This window comes from Mytilus trossulus, chromosome 9 (genome assembly GCF_036588685.1).
Source record: "Mytilus trossulus isolate FHL-02 chromosome 9, PNRI_Mtr1.1.1.hap1, whole genome shotgun sequence".
Taxonomy (NCBI): Eukaryota; Metazoa; Mollusca; class Bivalvia; order Mytilida; family Mytilidae; genus Mytilus; species Mytilus trossulus.
Window position 1 is genome coordinate 10,108,174 of NC_086381.1, and position 19,709 is coordinate 10,127,882.

Below are 19,709 nucleotides of genomic sequence, written 5' to 3' on the forward strand. Positions count from 1 at the left end.
GCTACTGAAAGGGTCTTAAACTTAAAACACTGAAAAAAGCTGAAGTTATAAAAATTGAACTTGACCCTTCATTTAGTCACGGAAAAGCATATCGAAATTTGAAAAAAAATCTACAAAGCGTTTACACCTTGATGAATGGACACACATTTTGGAAGCCACCCACCCATCGTACATCCCCAAATCAATAATCTATTTTTCTGAAGAAAATCCAGTAAATAGAAGTGTTGCCAGGATAGCAATCTGTCTAAAATAGATTCTTTGTCCTTGCTACTTTTACAAAGATTCAACTACTCTCCATTTCACTTTCTGTTTTAAAAACCTTTCTGTAGTTTCAGGGGAAGAAAATTTTCAAAGGAGTAGATCCAGTAAGACCCCTTTTTGGCCCCAATATATAGCAGTTTTACAAAATTGTGAAAAAGTATACTTTTAGTTATTTATTGTACAGAAGAAGGCTTCTGCTACATAAATATGGGCTGTTTTTGACAAAACAATGCACATATATCAGGTACTAGCACCATTAAGTCATGCTAAATTACTGAAATCTTCACAATTCTAGCATTTTAGTTAAATTTTAGACGGTTTTCGTGTGAAACGAAAGTGGCCGCATTCGTGTTCATCCTTCATATTAAAATGTAAGTTGTATTTTATGATAATACATAACATATATAAAGATTGAGGATGAACACGGATGTGGCCACTTTCATTTTTGACGAAAATCATCTAAAAAGTGACATTTTTCGGCATATTTGGTAGATTTTTCATATTTGAGCTTGAATCGGGTCGTTTTTAATGACAAAATCAGTTAAAATCTTTCACATAAAGAAATTGATTCAAATGAAATAGACACTCAAGTGTTTAAACAGTAGTCAAAATCTTTCGTCAGATGAACCTGAAATTTGAGGCCAAAATCGGTCCTTTGGTTAATCAACATCTAAAATTGTCAATTGCAGCTATGATTTTCATCTAAGTTACCAAATGAGGATCTTTTGTATTTGACTTTCTATACGTTATTCTGCAAAGTTAGTTAATTTTTTCCACGTTGTATGGATGGAGATAACAACATTTCATTTACCATTGGGTCTTTCCAAAAGTTACTGATCAAAGGTAATGAATTATCTATAGAGGTCCACTTCAAGTGATCAAAGATTTCCTCTTGTACAGAAGATTTTTGAAAATGGCTAATTATGATGTGAAACAACAATTCTGTCTGGCAACCATATATATTTCCAAATGGAACTGAAAGCATATAAAAATACTTATTGGTCATTACATTAATAAAACAAAATACTTTCTTTCTTTTTTATTTTCATCAAATTTAAAATAAACATAAGACAACCTTGAAACAAATTCATGCCTATAATAAAGATTATTCAACACAATATTTTAAAATTGAAATCACTAGAACGTTTAAAATTCATATTCAATAAAAAGCTTTATACATGATAAAAAAAATATAATACTGACGATGAATGATAATGGATTGTTTGTAATTTAATGCTTTTAATGAGGTAAATAAAAAACTTAATAATAATATATGTCATAATCAAATGTGTAATTATACTGGCAAAGATATAAAGTCATTTTTGTAACATGTTTGTCTTCTTTGATCATCTGCTGCCTCCAAATAAAATAAGCATGTGGTAGTATGGGAAACGCAAAAAAAAACACCACTTGCATGAAAAATGTAAATAGCAGGTGCAGCACCAAGACATAGAAGAATCTATAAAAGTTTGTCTGAATTCTGTCATGCTGTTTTCAAGGAATTGAGGAAGTGTGACCATAATGTCCAAAAAAACAGATGTGACCTCTATTTGTCATTAGATTTTCACTGTCCAGTAAAAAATAACTTATACATCAAGATTATACTTTGCCCTACAGCAAACCAAAGACATTATATTTCAAGATATAACAAATTAGGATAAGAAATGTGTAGATATTCAGTTTATCCACAAAATAAAATCATAATTTACATTAGTGAAATCTGTCATATGCATTAATTTGACTAGTTATTCTCAGATTGATTGAAAATTAGTATTTAGGTTTCAACAACTAACTGTTTTTTTATCAATACAAACAATATAGTAAAAAAAAAATCAGAGATCTCTATGAGACAGCAACCTAACCACATAAGTTATTATACACAAAGCCACCATACAGGTTGTTATTGATGGACAAGCAACCAACACTACATTTTTCAAGTACAAAAAATATTTTCTGTAAAAACTGCTTTTTTTTCTTTTTTTTATCTAAATGCTAGTTACAATCTGTTACAAGTTAATTATATTATCTGAAAATAAGAAATTCATAAAATGTGTTGATTTTTCCTTAAAAAAAATGTTTAGTAAAATGTTTCAAAAATTGCAAGTAAATGCTGTACTTTGGCATGATTACAAATTTCTAACCAATGGTCAATTAAATTAGAATGGTCCCATGATACAAAAATATATTTCTACTAGTATTGATCTTGTAGACAGACCTACAAGATTTTTTATTTCACAAAATAAATTTACCGGTTTGAAAAATAATCAATCCTACTATGTCAAGTTTATTTCAATCTACACACAGAAATTAAAACAAGTGTGTACGTCTTTGATTCAAATAAAAATTTGACTACACTTGTAACAACCATTTTAATACTCGAACATATATGAAAATTGTCGTTTCAAAAACAATTAACTGGATGCAAATTAACTTATTAATTCCAAATATTTCCTGGTACATTTTAATTACCAGTAACTGAAATAAAACTAAACTTTTTATTTTATTCAAAATTGACCATGTTTATATTTTCAGAAGGTTTTCTAGCTCCAATTAAAGGTAGTTATATTCTATGGGTTTCCACTTAGGAAAGACTGAGTAAATTAATTGTCTTTACAGAACAATATTAGCAGTTTAATCAATTAAGTTCAAAATTTTATCTTTCAACTACTTGACAAACTTTGTATCACACAAACAAAAATAGAAGAATTTACATGATTTAAAAGTACAATAAAAATATGAATATGATTTTTCAACATGTAAAATACAGAATTTCAAAAAAAACAAAAGTTTTTTTTACATAAAATCATAAAATAAGTCAATATTCACAATGGCACAAACATACAATGATCATACAATACAGATGTTTTATGTCACTAACATTACTATGACTACTAGGCAAAAATCCTTCGTCAACTTCTTCTGCAGCTCACGCAACACAATCATCTTTAATGTAAAACAGTAAATGTACTTTTGGTCTATGGCAAGAAACTGTTATTGGTCCCAGAAATAGAATGTCATGGATATGAAACCAATAAACTTTCTCATACACATATTTAAATGTCTTTGTTTTAAAGATATGATGAGGCTTTTCGTCCCTTGAATTTTCTTACTAAACAACAAGAGAAGATAATCCCCAGCAACTGAAAAAGAACAAGATGACAATGTTTAATAATCATTTGTGATACAATGCTGAATCTTAAGTAACTTCTATCATGTCTAATATCTGTCAAGAATTTTTCACATGATATTTTTCCACTAATATAATTTTGGCTCAAAGGTACAGTGATGCTTAAATAAAAGAAAAGGGGAATGTGTCCAGATTATGGCACAGCTTGAATATCACATAATATATGGACATAACTCAAAGAGAGTAAAAGTTATTTGTACTTGACCTGAGTTTAGTGGTAATAAGCATTGTGTATAAGTTTTAAAACATTTGGTTGAGGCAAACTTAAGATAGAGAATGAAAACGAAAAAAGATCAGCAATTATAAATACCTGTATACAACAAAGTCCTAAACCAATTCCTCCTATTAGAATCAAAGAATCTTTGGTATTCTTCTCCAATGCCTTTGTACAACCCTAAAAATAATACAATGATATGAATCTTGTGTTATCACATTTTATATTTTCACAGCAGAGTTTAATTTCAATTCTATTATACAGATGTTGATCAAAGATTCTTTCGCTTTGGAAACAAAGCCATGTTCTAATTTTAACAAACATAGGCTGTATGTGATTGACGTCACATTGAAATTGCAATGTCAGTTGTAGTATGAACAACTCTGGAAAGCAACTAGGACATTTGTGTTGGTGTTGCTTGCTAGAACATTAAATAAAATCCTTCTAAAAGTTATTTTTAAATGTATCTCTTCATATTTTATAGTTAAACTGTTGACTTTTTATATAACCTTTGGTGTTCATCAAATCAAAATGGCTGCCTTTGGAGAAAGTATCAAAGGGCCGCTTCCATGTACTAAAGTTCATAATTGTCCTATTAGAATTGTAATAATTTTTATATGCCATGCTCTAAGCTCATTTTAACATGGGTAGGCATCATATTTGTCAACATTTAACACCTCACAAACCCTCAGTATTAAGATATTGACAATGATAATGCCTACCCATATTAAAATCAGCATAGAGCAAGACATGAATGAACTATTTCTTAATTAACAAAAAGCTTTAAAAATGAAATGCATTTTGTCCTATGGTTGTTACTGTGTTTACTGTGGAGGAGTTGTTTTTATTGGCAATCATATATTAGGGGGATAGAAGGAGTCCTGATCCCAAAATCCCTGGCTTAAAAACATGAAATCCAGAGGTCCTGAATTTAAATAAAGTTAATTCTAACGTCCCGAAATCCGAAGAAAAAATAAAGAATTCTTGGATCCCGAAAGGGTGAATCGCAAGCTTAGAAACAACTGATCCCGGAGTCCCGATAAATGTCCTATCCCCCCTCATATATCATCTTATTTTGAATTTTTTCTGGCCAGGTCTATCACTAATACTTGCACCAAATGATTTAACCAAGCCAAAAAACTAAAATTATCTTCCTTTAACAAGTTAATTTGAAGCATCCCCAACTGATGTGGTAGTGTCATAAAGTTCTTTTTATTAGAAACTATCAGATAAATACCTCTGGATTTATATTTGATGGACCGTTACCAAATGTGGAACAATTGGTAGAAACAGTCAAACAACAGGAATCTGGTACTCTGTTTTTCTTAGAAGGATCTTCTGTTATCATTTCTTGTATCCATTTAGATCTCTCCCAGTTCTCAAATTCTGTTGCACCACAGCATTCAAACTAGGAAATAAAAGTAACAATATTGATTCTACAGGTTTTGGGTGTTCAGAAAACAAGTTGTAAAATAATAATTAACAATTTTTATGGTTGCATTAAGCTGAAAATAGATTACAAATACAAGACAACAGACACAAAGTACTAATCTATGGGTATCAGTTACTGAAAGCAAGTTCAAAGTCAATATTACCAATAATGTGTTAATTTATCATTTTTGATGGAGATCACATGTTTTGACTATGTAATGAAGTTAAGTTGTGTAATATAATATATTTTGTTAATTAAAAAAAGAAAGGAATTCACTTTTTATCAAAACATTACAATGTACCTTCCCAACTAAATTCATAAACTTTTTGTTAAAAAATCTACAAAGTAGACATTATTTCAAGGGTCAATCTTCCTAAATGAGACAAAACATAAGTTTGGACTATCTGTGCTTATAACATTTACCTCTTTCTGCATATCATCTATTGCTTTAGTGATAACTGCATCATAATGATAATTATTCATCATTGTAGAATTTAAATTTCGTGATAATTCTTCTTTTATCTGGAAGAAAAACAATAACATATGACAAAAGTTCTAAACGCATTAATAGTTGCAGAGTCTTTAGTTTTCTGTGTTGTGTTTTGTGAACTATTGATTGTTTGTTTGTCTTTTTCATTTTGAAGCCATGGTGTTGTCAGATTATTTTCATGTTTGAGTTGACCCTCTGGTATCTTTTCCCCATCTTTTACAAATTCCTTTCCACAATGGCATTTCCAAAAGTCTTAATTTCCTTTCCTGGCAAGTGATACTTGTATGTACTAATGACCATAATGAAGTGATTGTGAGGTACATATAAGGCTGTTTATTTCTTCCATACTTAATAACATATTTTATAGATTTTGTGTGTAGTAATTAATTAAATTGCCATGTTAATATGGTATTAAAAGGTGTGTAAATCCTAGAATGTAATCACAAACAAATATGAAAATGCCAAAAAAAAAAGAGCAGTGCAAATTTATGTTAAACATTGAATTTCTTAAATATTTATTTTTATATGTGAGATACCAATTTCCATGAATTTCATGGGTGAAGGTGATTGTATTTTGTTAAATTAGGTGAAATGTTTTGTACAGGCTTATAGGTAGACTTTGCCAAAACCATAAAATCAAATATCAACCAAAAACATTTCCTTTTCTCAATCCTTGAATGTCTTGAATATGATATCCACTGTAACAGTCGTAAACAAGTTACAAGCTATAGACAAACCAATACTCTCAAACTTTAATTCTAAAATGTTGAAAATTTAAACATGCTCAATAGCCATTTTAATTGTTTCAATTAACATTGATCTTCTGTATATTCAAGTGTGTCAATGTATGTAAATACTTAACAGGGTCAGAATACATCAGATGTAGAGAGTATAAGTACCACTATACATGAGTGCCAGGAGTGTAAGTATCTACTATTAGCAAATAATCTGAAGTACCCTACACTGGGAATGTTAATACTTACTGTGCCTTCATACATATAAGCTAGGACACCTGATATTGCTTCTGTCAGGAAAATTATCAACAAAAATAAGGCATACTGAAAAAAAAAACGAAATAAAAAGATATGCAAGCTAAAAGTTAAGACACTGAAAAGTATAATATAACACAGTCACATAGATAATTACAGTGTTACTTGGATGGAGAGTTGTATCATTAGCACTCATACCACAACTTCTTATATCTATTAATAATATACAGTATTGATAACAAAAACCATAAAGTTAAAAGTTTCAATCCTCACAGTTAAATTTCTCACAAAAGATTTTTTTATGGAGATTTCCTATATAAAAAACCACATACAACTGGTTTTAAAATAAGGTACCATGAATGAAAGTAACGGTCAACTAAAAACATGACACTAGAGTGTCGCTGACGGATCACATCAAGGCAATCATCATCTTAGGAATTCATCCACACTTGTACTTCAATTAAAGTTCAATAATATGTTCATTGAACCACGAAATTAAGGTAAAAATTGTAATTTAGCATATAGGTTAAACATTTCACATCACAGTGAACAAGTTTTAAGTTGATGTGACCACAATTTTGTGGTTTTATAATTAACAAAAGAACTTTTAACTTTAGAATGTAATGATTTCCATGTTTAGTGAACTGTGAATAAGGCTTAAAAACCATAATAATTTCATATCATGTGTCCTTAATTTTAAGGTGATATGAACACAACTTCATTGGAAACAACCTTTATCAAAAATTTATTTCGATATTGGACTAATAGACAATAATACACAATATCCATTACAATTATAAGTGGGACATAAAAATAACATGTTATTTGAATTAGCAGTAATAAATTTATTTAATTTGTTGTTGGCTTGCTTGTGAAAAGTTTAAAACTAGGTAGATAAAAGATGGAATGTAGTCTCAGTCAACAAAGTGTTCAAAGGGAAATAACTCACCATAACCATAAAACATCTATTTTCTATACATGTCCCAGTACAGCCAATGATTCCTGACAGGATAATAAAGGCTCCTGTCCCTAGTAACAAGTATGTTGATAAAGGGAAAGTACTGCTCCCTAGCAGACTGATATAGGTATGCTTCTGGAACTTGATATATAATCCTAATGCTAGAAAAGCTAACCCTGTCAGCTGGAAAAGACAGATAGAATTTATTATGTATAAAAACGATATTGAATTTTCAAGAACATTTTATCAATGACAGAAAATGCTTAATAATTGTAAGAAAACAGAATAATTTAGTATTTTGAAGTAAACTACCACTGTAAGTTGAAAAATTTGAAAAAAAAAAAAAAATTTAGGATCTTTTATCCTGTTGAATGTCAAAGTATATTTTAATGGAAAATGTCATTTGTTTGTTCTTTTATAGATTGTATTTGATAAAAATATGCACTTTTTTTTCTGAATATTTTGATAGAATTTTCCCATGCTCTTTTATATAATGATATGCCCTATCACTAACATTATTAGATTAAAATGTCATATTAGTAAATCATATGTTACATATTTACTAGACATAAATAAATGTTTTATTTTGACATTTCTGTTGATATTTAAATGGCCAAATCTCTGAATGTCAATCTGTTTTGAAAAAAAACCTGGGATTTCAGCGGCAGATCCAGAACTTTTCCTAAGGGGGGGAGGCAGCTGACTGACCTAAGGAGGGGGCCGCTCCAGTCATGCTTCAATGATTCCCTATATAATCAACCAAATTTTTTGTACGAAAGGGGGGGGGGGCCCAAGACCACAGGCCCCCCTGGATCCACTTAGGCATAAAATTATATTACAGAAAACCAAGAAACAAGATTTCCACTTAATCTAAACACAGAACAAAAGGAGATAATTCAATTACCTGTATCTACTTTTTCTCTTATATTTTATTACATTCACAAAGGAGTAGGTCCAGTAAGACCCCTTTTTGGCCCCAAAATATAGCAGTTTTACAAAATTGTTAAAATGTTAACTTTTAGTTATTTATTGGACAGTAGAATGATTCTGCTACATACATATAGGCTGTTTTTGACAATACAATGCACAAATATCGCTTTCTAGCATCATTAAGTCATGCTAAATTACTGAAATCTTCACAATTCCAGCATTTTAGTTAAATTTTAGACGGTTTTCGTGTTAAACAAAAGTGGCCACATTCGAGTCCATCCTTAATATTGAAATGTAAGTTGTATTTATGATAATACATATTACATATATAAAGGTTGAGGATGAACAAGGATGTGGCAACTTTCATTTTTGACAAAAACCATCTGAAAAGTGACATTTTTTGGCATATTTGGTAGATTTTTCATATTTGAGCTTGAATCAGATCGTTTTTCATGACTAACTCAGTTAAAATCATTCATATAACCTAATTGATTCAAATGAAATAGACACTTACATTTTTCAAAAGTGGTGAAAATCTTTTGTTAGATGAACCTGAAATTTGAGGCCAAAATTGGTTCTTACCGGATCTACTCCTTTTAAACTTTAAATACATTGTAGTTCTCTCTGAACATGCATGAAATATTTGCCACTGGATTATAAGCAACCAATTATCTATAAATCATTTAAATAGATATATATATCTTGAAAGTTGTCTTTTAAAAGATTACACAACAATGTATAAATATACATACCCAAAAGAAAAAGTTGAACACATAAAGGACGACTTTGAGGAAGTTTTTCCCACACATGTCCCTTTTTCTCCTATTTATTCCTCTAGCGTTATGATTCATTTTGGCTTTGTTTGTAAAATCCCAAAACTAATAGAATGTTATATCTGTTCAACCACTGTCTACACACTGCACACTATCAATCTTTTGTTACTGATATCATTTGCAGCTATTTTCAAATTTAATGTGGCTATTTGTATTGATTCAGTTACCATCCATCTATTTTGAAAGAAGAAGAAAATATTAATTTCAGTGCTAAAAATGTCCACAGATATACTCCACTTAAAGTTAACTTTAGACACTTTCCTGACTAAACCAATTAGATAATTTCACATAATCTTTACTTCATGATTTTATAAAGTTTTCTCTATCACATGAAAAAGTAATTATAATTTAATGCATATAATAAACGTAATAAACTGCAGTTGTCTGGTTATGCTTCATCTCACAATTTGAAATCTGTATATTATTTCCAGATGTAATGAAATGCTATAGTCCTGAGAAAGCTAATAATTACATTAGATCTTGTCTGTGTTATTACCTATTAAAAACTTAAATTTTCTTGGCTTCACTTAGATTGCATTAAAACATATGAAATACTATCCAAAAACCAGACAAATTCATTTATTTTTCAATTTTCTGCTGTTTTATTCTTGTGCAGTATCTACTTCATTCAGTAATAACTAGGCTGGTGTTTTAAAGGTGATCACCTGACAGTTTGATTGACGGGTCACATGGCAGTAATGTGACATCTACAATTATCTTCACAGCTTCTACCAAGTGTTCCTGCAATTAGATGAGCAAATTGCCTGCATCAAAGAACATGAAAGGACTATGATTAATTACATATAGAGAGATACATGTTTAGATACATTCAATAACCACATATAATCTATTATTAACTGTAAATTCCATGGGTTAGAGGGCTGATACCATTCTTTCTTTAATTGACATGGAGTACCTGGTCAGATGATAAATAATGACTATAACAGACTATGCAGGGCTTTAAATTCCTCCAGATAACTAGACCAAATAATGTCATTATATCAAATCCTATTAACTTTCCTTTATAATCGATTCTTCCTTATTGAAACTGCTTTATATTCATGGACTTGTCATTCAAGATTCTTCAGATAGGTGAATTAAAGAATTATTCAATATTATATTTTGAAATTATACCAATTTATTCAATTGGTATAATTTACAAAACAAAATATTTTGAAGACTAGAAATTAAATAAAACTGGCAATGCTAAATTGAACAATTTCTTCTTTTAAAATTCAGTTGGTATACTATTTAAATGCTACAACTAATGCCTAAATGGTGTACTTTAACTTCTTTTTATTCATTATAGATTAAGGTTTTTGTCCGATAATTAAGCACCATGTGTGTGTTCTTCAATTTTTATCCTACTTTCCATTATAGCATTAAGGACTTTAAATGGAATGTACTCCTTACCAGTACCTAACAGATCTTTTTTAGTTAATAAAAGTCATACAATATCTAACTCTTTCATCAGGAGATATATTCCTGGCCTACCTAGCAATTCCGACATGAGAAACACTTTTTGGCAAAATTAAGATTTTCCATTGACTTGAAACTGTTTCCAGTCTCAGTTTTGTCAATAGACAAACGAACACTCCTGTGGCTTCTTGGTACAATCCAAAGGGACTTTGATGCTTTGATGTTGATATGTAAATGTCTTTTTACTTTTTGTATCATTTACGGTTGCTGTCTCGTTGACATATACCCCTTATCTCCTTTATTTATCTTTTTATCATGATAAGCACAGGTATTTAGGCCTTGTTCAATGACGTAAAGAACTTAGATGTATAGGCTTTGCTACCATTGTGGAAGGCCATAAGGTGAAATATAGCTGTTACTTTCTGTGTTATTTGGTCTCTTGTGGCTAGTTGTCTCATTGGAAATTGTACCACATCTTCTTTTTTTTACATCTTGAAGATAATGCCTGTTTTCCCCTTTGAAATCTTCAAATCTTCAAATATTGATGTAGACATAAGGTAAAAAATAATACCCATAAATTTTCCTGACTCAATAAGATATGAAGTTTTTTATTCCATTTTATTACCTAGGAAAATCAATTACAACATAACCCAGATAAGAGAAATAGTTTATGTCTGATTACTGGCTGTCACACCTGTCTATATAAAGATTACTTTCCTTTGTCTGATTATAAACCACATCAAAACTGTTTTGAAACTTCAGACTTAATAAAATTGCAGATAACTAATTTTCTTACTAAAAAATGAAAAAAATTACACAAACTGAGTGTTAATATCAGAAAAGTTTACAAAACCCCTGTTCTTTTATATTTGAATACTTGCAAACATGTGTATCTGTATTTTTTACTGTCCCAGTGGTTTCCCAGTAACCAATTTTGTAACAGGACAGACCAGTGGCGGATCCAGGGGGAGAGTTCTGGAGGTTGGAACCCCCCCTTTTTTTTGGCCGATCAATGCATTTGAATGGGGACATATGGTTGAAACCTCACCTTTATCCTGGGTCGGGAACCCCCCTTTTAAAAATGGCTGGATCCGCCTCTGCAGACTATGATCTACAAATTACATATGTATAGATGTTTTATCAAACTTTTTAATGCACAATATGCAGATTTTATTCTAATTACTGGGATAAGTGAAAATATCAGTGTTTGTTGTTAGAAATAATTTTCAAGTGTCTAGACTGGAAATATCTTACTGTACAGTGTGACAAATCAACATATCCCTGTTTTCAATCAATTATACTGCCTATAAAAACATTAGAACATTTTTCAACCTACTCAAATCAACTATTTGCACAAATATAAATGAATACCCAAACCATGTAATTACCAAATAGAAAAAAAAAATCCCTAATAAAATTTGAGCTGTCTCATCCTTACAAAGAGCAATGATCCATTGGTTGCTTAAGGGAGTTATACCTTATCATTATAGTGTACATCTATGGATAAAAGAAAGAATCTCATACCTTTAACGAGTTGTCCTATCAATAGATAATATACCTGTGTTACCTTTTATGTCCACCCCACAGGAGAAATAAATAAGATATAAAAAGAAACATTTTAAAGTAAAAAGAATGTTCATGAGAATTTAATATCAAATACTTTCTGTATTGTACATATAGTTAATTGCTCAAATCTACAGTGATAAAGGTTATTTATATGTCAATAAAGTTTTGAATTAAATTCCTAAGTTCAATCAGTCTACATGCAATATCTATATATATATATATTCAAAAAATAAAATAAAATGAATAAAAATGTTCAGATTTTGTGGGTGTAAATAATAATATATCCATTCAGTCTAGACACTGGAAAGAAAAGCCAAACTATAATGCTTCTACAATATTCCTTTTCCACTAATCTGAGCGATTTAACAAAACTTCAATTTATGCATTCAAATAAATATATATATTACAAATGCACTACAGTGCATATGATATCTTGCATTGTATTAATTGAAAATATTCATAATAACCAGATTTTTGGCACAATATCTTAACACATTCATTTTTTGATGTTTAAAAACAGCCTCTAGTGTACTTTTTGTTCACACTCAATGTTTTTGTGAAACTAATAATGATTTTTTTTTTTACTTTATTAAAACATTACACATTACTTTAAATATTAAATTTAAAACTGCACTTAAAATAATCTAATTTGAAGAAAACAGAAACATATACAAGTAGTCCGATAAAGCTTATGGAAATATTGAAGACAACATATTATCAAAATATTGATCTATCTCCTTATATATCAAGGAACTAAAAATAAAAATATGAAACTATTTTCACTTTATCATATAAAAGTACAAAGTGTTTTGATGATAAATATGATGACTGTTTTACCTGTATTATATCCTATAGTAATCTGTCAACCTTCACCAGTCTTCACAGTACATCCTCTAAAATCAACCAAAAAGTGTCATTAGTTTGACTTTAAATCTTAATTGTTTGGTGAATCATCACGTGTACTAACAAAGCCTAGAGGCCAATACATCTTCACACAACAGACAGATGTTCATTTCATCATTAGACCTGGACATCATTTGTACGTTTCCTGATTAATACACCAGGCCGTGTTATTATGGCGGTAATTACTCGCCCTTAGAAGGATATTAATTACCATATCAATGACCAGGTCTCTCAAGACCAATTTCATTTCAATTTAATGTTAGCATAGATCGAGTAGGGTAAAAGGTCAACCAACTATAACAGCTATTGGAAAAGTAATTGAAAGCCAGAGTGAATAATTATTCTGCAGTTTATGGAACTTAAGTTAGTGGTTCAAAAGAGACCTAAAAACATTTCCATAAAGTGAAATTCTTCCTTTAAATCCAATTATCTAATAGCTATCATTGGGTCAGAATTATGTCCATCCAATGCAAGTATGTTTTATTCTGAGCATAATATACAATAAGGGCCTTCTTAGCCGGAGGATATCCAAAGATGTAACTTAAGGTTTGTTTTTCTTGAGGGCTTAGGTCTAGGGGAAAACAACTCTCACAATTTGACCATGATGATGATATACTTAAATTTACGATGGCATTTTTTTTCAAACTTCAATATCTACTGATGTACATTTAAGAATAAAAATGCCAAGGATGCTTCTGGCTCTGCTCATGATCTTACAGTGCTTGAAGACATAAATATTTATTGAAAATTTCTACACAACCATATACAGAGGCAGATTTTAGGGGAGCCAGGTCATCACCTCATAAAGCAACATTCATTGGTTTAAGCAAAGATTTTTCACATGTCCAAATGTCCACATCTGATATATGCAGCTTTACAAGAGGGTGGGAGGAGGCCTGCTGTCCCTTCTAAAATGACTGTTACTTCTACCTAAAACATTTCTGAGACTCTTTACAGTACAGTATTATGATTTCCATTGAACATGTGCATCAATTAAAAACAGACTTTTACTTTAGAAATGCAATTTGCTAAAACTTAATAAAACTATGTTCTTCAAAAGAACTATTGCACTTAGTACTTACAATCCACTTACATGTATCATAGCCATAATCAAAGTTCAACAGATTTCTTTTCAGTCCGATATACATGATAAATGATATATGTGTTAAATTAAATATCACATCCGTACATCTGATAAATTAACTTCAATATCTAAAGAGAAAAATGATGATCCTTGTACATAAAAGAACAGTTACATGTAAAACTGTGGATTCTTATATTTAAGTGGGTACATATTCTTGATTAAATATAAAAATAAGATGATGTGGTATAATTGAAAATGAGACGACTATCCAAAATTACCAGGAAACAATCTACTGAAGGACACAACCAGTAAAACCTTAAACATTAAGAAACCAATTAATAAATTTTGAAATTATTTCAAAGCAAAAATCAATGGCCTGATTTACACAACCCTTCAATGTTAACATGATTTATAAATGAAAAACAAACATTGAAATTACATTAATTCATGATTTTTATTAATATTTCTCATTTCCAGAAAGCTTACATGTACATTTGACTTCAGCATTTAGAAAAAAAAAACATGCAAGTATAAATAGAAAACTGATCATGATAACAAAACTTTTACCTGTTTTCAGTCTAATATCTCCAGCAGTGAAAATGTTCCCAGGACAATTTAAATGACACAAGGAGACCTTATGTCACCCATTATCATGTATCATTACCTGAATTCAATAAAAACTTATCATAGTAACTGTTTACCTCTGTTTGAAGTATATCATTGTTCAAAGCAGTATTACATAATATCACCTGGAATAAACTTCACCAATGATCAATAAAGATCTTAAAACCCAAAATATACTAGTAAGCAATAAAGACCTGATAAGAAAATGGAGTAATTTGATAACATCCTATACCAGACTATGCCTTCTAAAGTATCATTTAGAATGTCAACAAAGGAAAGCTCAACAAAAGTGCTCATTAAACTTAAAAGCAAGTGTGGATATAGCATTATGCTAAACACTTATTATAACAGGATTTCACTGATCAATTTTATTTAAAGCACCTATTATTGGTATGTTTGATTTCAGTCCATTGATCTGTAATAACTTGCTAAACTGTACATGCTGTAGGAAATTATAACACATAATATTATATGTTGCCATATAACTCTCATCAAGAGGAACACAGGGGGGAAGCATCCTTTGAAGATGGCAGTAAAATTTTATGAATATTATATTCCAGACATTAGTGCACGAAAACCTTTGGTGCATAAGTGCACGCTCATAATGTTTGAATTAACCTTTGACACAGAGCTACATGTATGTCTCATTTGTATGTAATTTTGATACTGAAGTATATATCATTGATCATTGTATATCAAATGTTGAAATTAAATGGCAATATTTGATCATGTTAACTATGCAAAATATTCAATAAGCCATGACTAAAGATAATATCCACCAAAATGATAAAAGCCAAAGCTAAAGCAAATATATATGAACTTGGCGTTACAGTAAAAAATTATGCAAAGTTAGTTAATAAACATCCCTATAATTCTGAATACAGACATAAATTTTATTCTTTCAGATCTAGACTTAGACGTCAATGTAAATATGAAGGAAATAAATACAAAAAAGATATATTTTCAGAACTATATACATGTGAGAAAGACCCAAAGATGTTTTGGAACATTTTGAATAAATTAAGTAGACAAAAAAGTAATAACAAAGAAAATGAATCTTTACCACAAGAAGATTTCATCCAGTTTTATAAAAAATTGAATAGCTGTGACATAAATCACAATAGTTTTCACTCTAAAATTATTAAAGATTTTGACTCTCTAAAAGAAAAGTTTAATTTATCACATGTTACAGATGACTTAACTCACTTGAGTTCAGAGATAACAATTGAAGAGATAGTAACAGCTATTCGTTTAATTAAAAATGGCAAAAGTACATCAGCCGACATGATTTCAAATGAAATGTTGAAAAATGCAATCCCCATCTTAATAAAACCACTTCATAAACTCTTTAATAGCATATTCGAATCTGGTCAATTTCCGAGAATATGGAATGAGAGCTTACTTGTTCTCTTGCATAAGAAAGGGGACAAATTTGATCCAGGGAACTATAGAGGTATATCTATTAGTTCCAACCTGGGTAAACTTTTTAATAAAGTTTTATATAAACGTTTAGTAAAATTTATGGATATCAAAAATTTAATAAGTAAAAATCAAATAGGTTTTAAAGAGAAAAGTCGTACAGCTGACCACATATTCACTCTTAAGACCATAACTGATCAATATAAACAAAAAAAGAAAAAAGTTTTTGCTGCCTTCATAGACTTAAAAAAGGCATTTGATACTGTTTGGCGACTAGGTTTATTTTCTAAACTCATAAAACATAATATCCCCCAAAAAATGTTTAATGTTATTTATTCAATGTATACTGATACAGTAAGTAGAATAAAATTCTCTAATGGGTTGAGTCCTCCATTCCTATCAGAAAGGGGTGTTAAACAAGGTGACGTATTGAGTCCCCTTCTTTTTAATTATTTTATAAATGATCTAGTAGGTAATCTTGATAACAAACATACGGATCCAGTTGCTATTGGGGATACCTCTTTGAACATTCTTTTATATGCAGATGATATTGTTTTACTATCTGAAAGCAAAGAGGGTCTACAAAAATCTCTTGATATTTTACATGAATATTGTTCAACATGGAAACTACAAGTTAATACTGATAAATCAAAAATTATGATATTTAATTCTAATGGCAAGACATTGTTAAACCATTTTACTTATGATAATGCATATCTTGAAACGGTAGCAAATTATTGTTACTTGGGTATTGTTTTAAAGTATAATGGCAATTTTTGCCTTGCTGTGAATACTCTAATGGAAAAAGCCAGGAAGGCATACTATAAAATAAAGAAAACTATAGGTCTCAACAACCCATGTAGACTTCTTGAAAAATTGTTTGATTGTTTAGTTACTCCCATTCTTACATATTGTAGTGAAATTTGGGGGGTGGATTCACATTTTAAAGACTCTGATCCATTTGAAAAACTTCATGTTAAATTTATCAAAGACATATTAGGGGTTCACTGTAAGGCATCTAATGATGGATGTCGAGCTGAACTTAATAGAATTCCCTTAAAAAATAAAATATTATATTCAATATTCAACTACCTGAACCATATAGTTTCTTCGGAAAATTCTTTGGCATATGATATATTCACTAAATCTGTAGATTCAAACCCTTGGGTCAAAAAGGTCAAGAGTCTTTTGAATGAACTTGGAATGTCTTATATCATCAATAACTTTAATTATGTTAAAGGTAATTTAAATTCTATTAAACAAAGAATTAATGACCAATGTTTGCAAGTTCAAAATGCAAATATATTTGAATCCAAAAAGTTAGACTTTTTCAAAAGTGTCTACATAATGGGCAGAAGACCACCCTATGTTGATATATTAAAAAACAGAAGTGACAGAGCTGCAATATGTAAGATCCGTATAAGCGCTCATACACTGATGATTGAAAGAGGGAGACATCTAAATATTCCCAGAAATGAGAGATACTGCTCTGTATGTAATTCTGGTCAAATTGAAAATGAAAAACATTTTCTTTTACATTGTGAAAAATACTCTACTAAGAGGGACATATTTTACCATAAAGTTTCAAATATAATTGTTGATCCTACAAAATTTCAAAAACATGAAAATAATATAATCTTTTTATTAAATAATAATTCATACACAATCCTAAAATTAACTTCCTCTTTCATCTCAGACAGTTTGAACCTGCGTAAAGCAGAACAAACTCTATAAAATTGCTTATAATCATTGTTCATAATATTACATATTATTATTATCGTTATCGTTATTTTCAATACTTATTTTGTTTGACCAACTATGTAATTGATATATCTTTTTTTAATCATTTAATGTTGATGATATTGATATCGTTCCATGATATTGTTCGAAATATGCCTATTAACATTCTATGCATTATTACTATTTGTATATCAGTTGTATGGGCCATTGCCAATTATTGTAATTGTGTTTGTGCCAATAAATATTTGTATTTGTATTTGTATATATAAAAAAAACTGTCTTCCATCTATCCATTATAATTTTAAACAAAGGAAATTAAAATCAAAGTAGCATGGTGAGCACAGAAGGGTGAAGTGCATGCATTTATCAGAAGGAATTTTAATTCAAACATTGCATTGTAAATAGGTTAGGCATTGGAAGGCAATATTTGAGTTGACATATCTTCCTTAAAATTCCATAATGTAGATTATGAACAAAGGTAGATAACTCCAAATTCAAATGTTATTCTAAAAATTGATATATTTTTTAAAACAGATATATTCCTTAAATATGAACAGAACACATCATTTTGAATGTTTTTTTAAGGGGTCTCGAATAACTATTGTCACAGTTATTTATGGAAAAAAGACGTTAATCTTCAAAATCCTATTTTATCGTCTAAAAAAGTGTACATTTTATTCTCATGTACCAAAAAAATTGTCTTAAACATTATTTGGAAAGATTTTTTTTACAGTTTTTCATCATAAATGGTACCCCCATAATGACCCTTGTTCTATAGTTTTTAAAACAATGCATGAAAAAAAATAAAAATACCAACAAAGATAAAAATCAACACTTTTAGCCAATGAAGGGAAATAACTTCTAATTGTGTGGACAGTTTATCCATGTTTTTTGTATACTACTGTGCTGACTTTTTTCAGCAATGTCAGTTTTTGTCTAATTGATTTAGTTTTATATATATAGATATAAATAAAGTACTGATGTGTGTCCTCGTTATTTACTCTTTTCTGTTCACGTTGGGAAGAAAAGAGAGTCTATTGGTTGTTGTATCTGTGTTTCTAATGCAAAGGAGCGGAGAATGGTTCATCAGATCTTGTCATTCATTCACAATGACCTGTGCTCAGGTGTTCCACATGTCATGCACGTGGATAAAAGCACGTTAATTTGGTCTACGAACGGAAATATTCATCACTACACAAAAAAGTTTTTAAATATTGAACTTGCAATTTCAATCACACTTTGGTTATGCAAGTATCTCTAATTTTTAAGTTAAAATTTCATTATTTACCTGTGTCACCAATTCACCTGACTTAACCCTTCACCTTAAGGAAAGGAATAAAGGAAAGATGTTTAAAGCTTGAAGACGTGAAACAATATAATCAAGAAATTATGTTTCTCTGGAATTCATAAGTTCTATAATATTTGCCTCTGTTCTTTTAAAGAACTCTATATTCTGAAAGAAATTGAATAAACAAACAAACAAAAAACATTTATATTGCATGGTTTTGGGTCACTGGGTTTATTTGAGAATAAGTCAAATCGACACCTGGTCAATTCGTCACCTATAGAAAAAAAAAATCAAGACATATTAATTATATGTCTTATATCATTTTCCTTTTCTATCCTTTTGATTTGGAGTATATGGAGAATATAAAGTTTT

The 19,709-nt window shown here is 29.8% G+C and overlaps 1 protein-coding gene across 11 annotated transcripts; it reads right to left on the minus strand.

Moving 5' to 3' along the window:
- Nucleotides 1-1,285: 1,285 nt before the first annotated feature.
- LOC134685092 (CD151 antigen-like) lies at nt 1,286-19,482 on the minus strand. 11 transcript variants are annotated; one of them, XM_063544518.1, is made up of 11 exons: nt 19,338-19,481; nt 13,117-13,172; nt 11,762-11,824; nt 9,791-10,035; nt 9,214-9,468; nt 7,523-7,714; nt 6,568-6,642; nt 5,518-5,616; nt 4,900-5,070; nt 3,759-3,842; nt 1,286-3,401 (listed from the first exon to the last, which is right to left on the minus strand). In XM_063544518.1, the coding sequence occupies exons 5-11, from the start codon at nt 9,310-9,312 to the stop codon at nt 3,330-3,332; spliced, it is 792 nt and encodes a 263-aa protein (XP_063400588.1). In that variant the 5' UTR covers nt 9,313-9,468; nt 9,791-10,035; nt 11,762-11,824; nt 13,117-13,172; nt 19,338-19,481; the 3' UTR covers nt 1,286-3,329. The 11 variants fall into 11 exon arrangements, with proteins under 11 accessions (XP_063400588.1, XP_063400587.1, XP_063400590.1 ...); XM_063544517.1 differs by lacking the exon at nt 11,762-11,824 and adding an exon at nt 14,834-14,930 and having other exon boundaries at nt 19,338-19,448; XM_063544520.1 differs by lacking the exon at nt 11,762-11,824 and having other exon boundaries at nt 9,960-10,035; nt 19,338-19,482.
- Between the last annotated feature and the right edge of the window lie 227 nt (nt 19,483-19,709).

Bases quoted from the DNA above. Each gene is read 5' to 3' on its own strand.
- LOC134685092 (XM_063544520.1), bottom strand. From the start codon at position 9,312: ATGAATCATAACGCTAGAGGAATAAATAGGAGAAAAAGGGACATGTGT. The intron at 5,617-6,567 runs GTAAGTATTAAC...TTTTTCTTCCAG, and splicing joins CTTATATGTATGAAGGCACA to ATAAAAGAAGAATTATCACG. The intron at 3,402-3,758 runs GTATTTATAATT...GTTCTTTTTCAG, and splicing joins TAGGACTTTGTTGTATACAG to TTGCTGGGGATTATCTTCTC.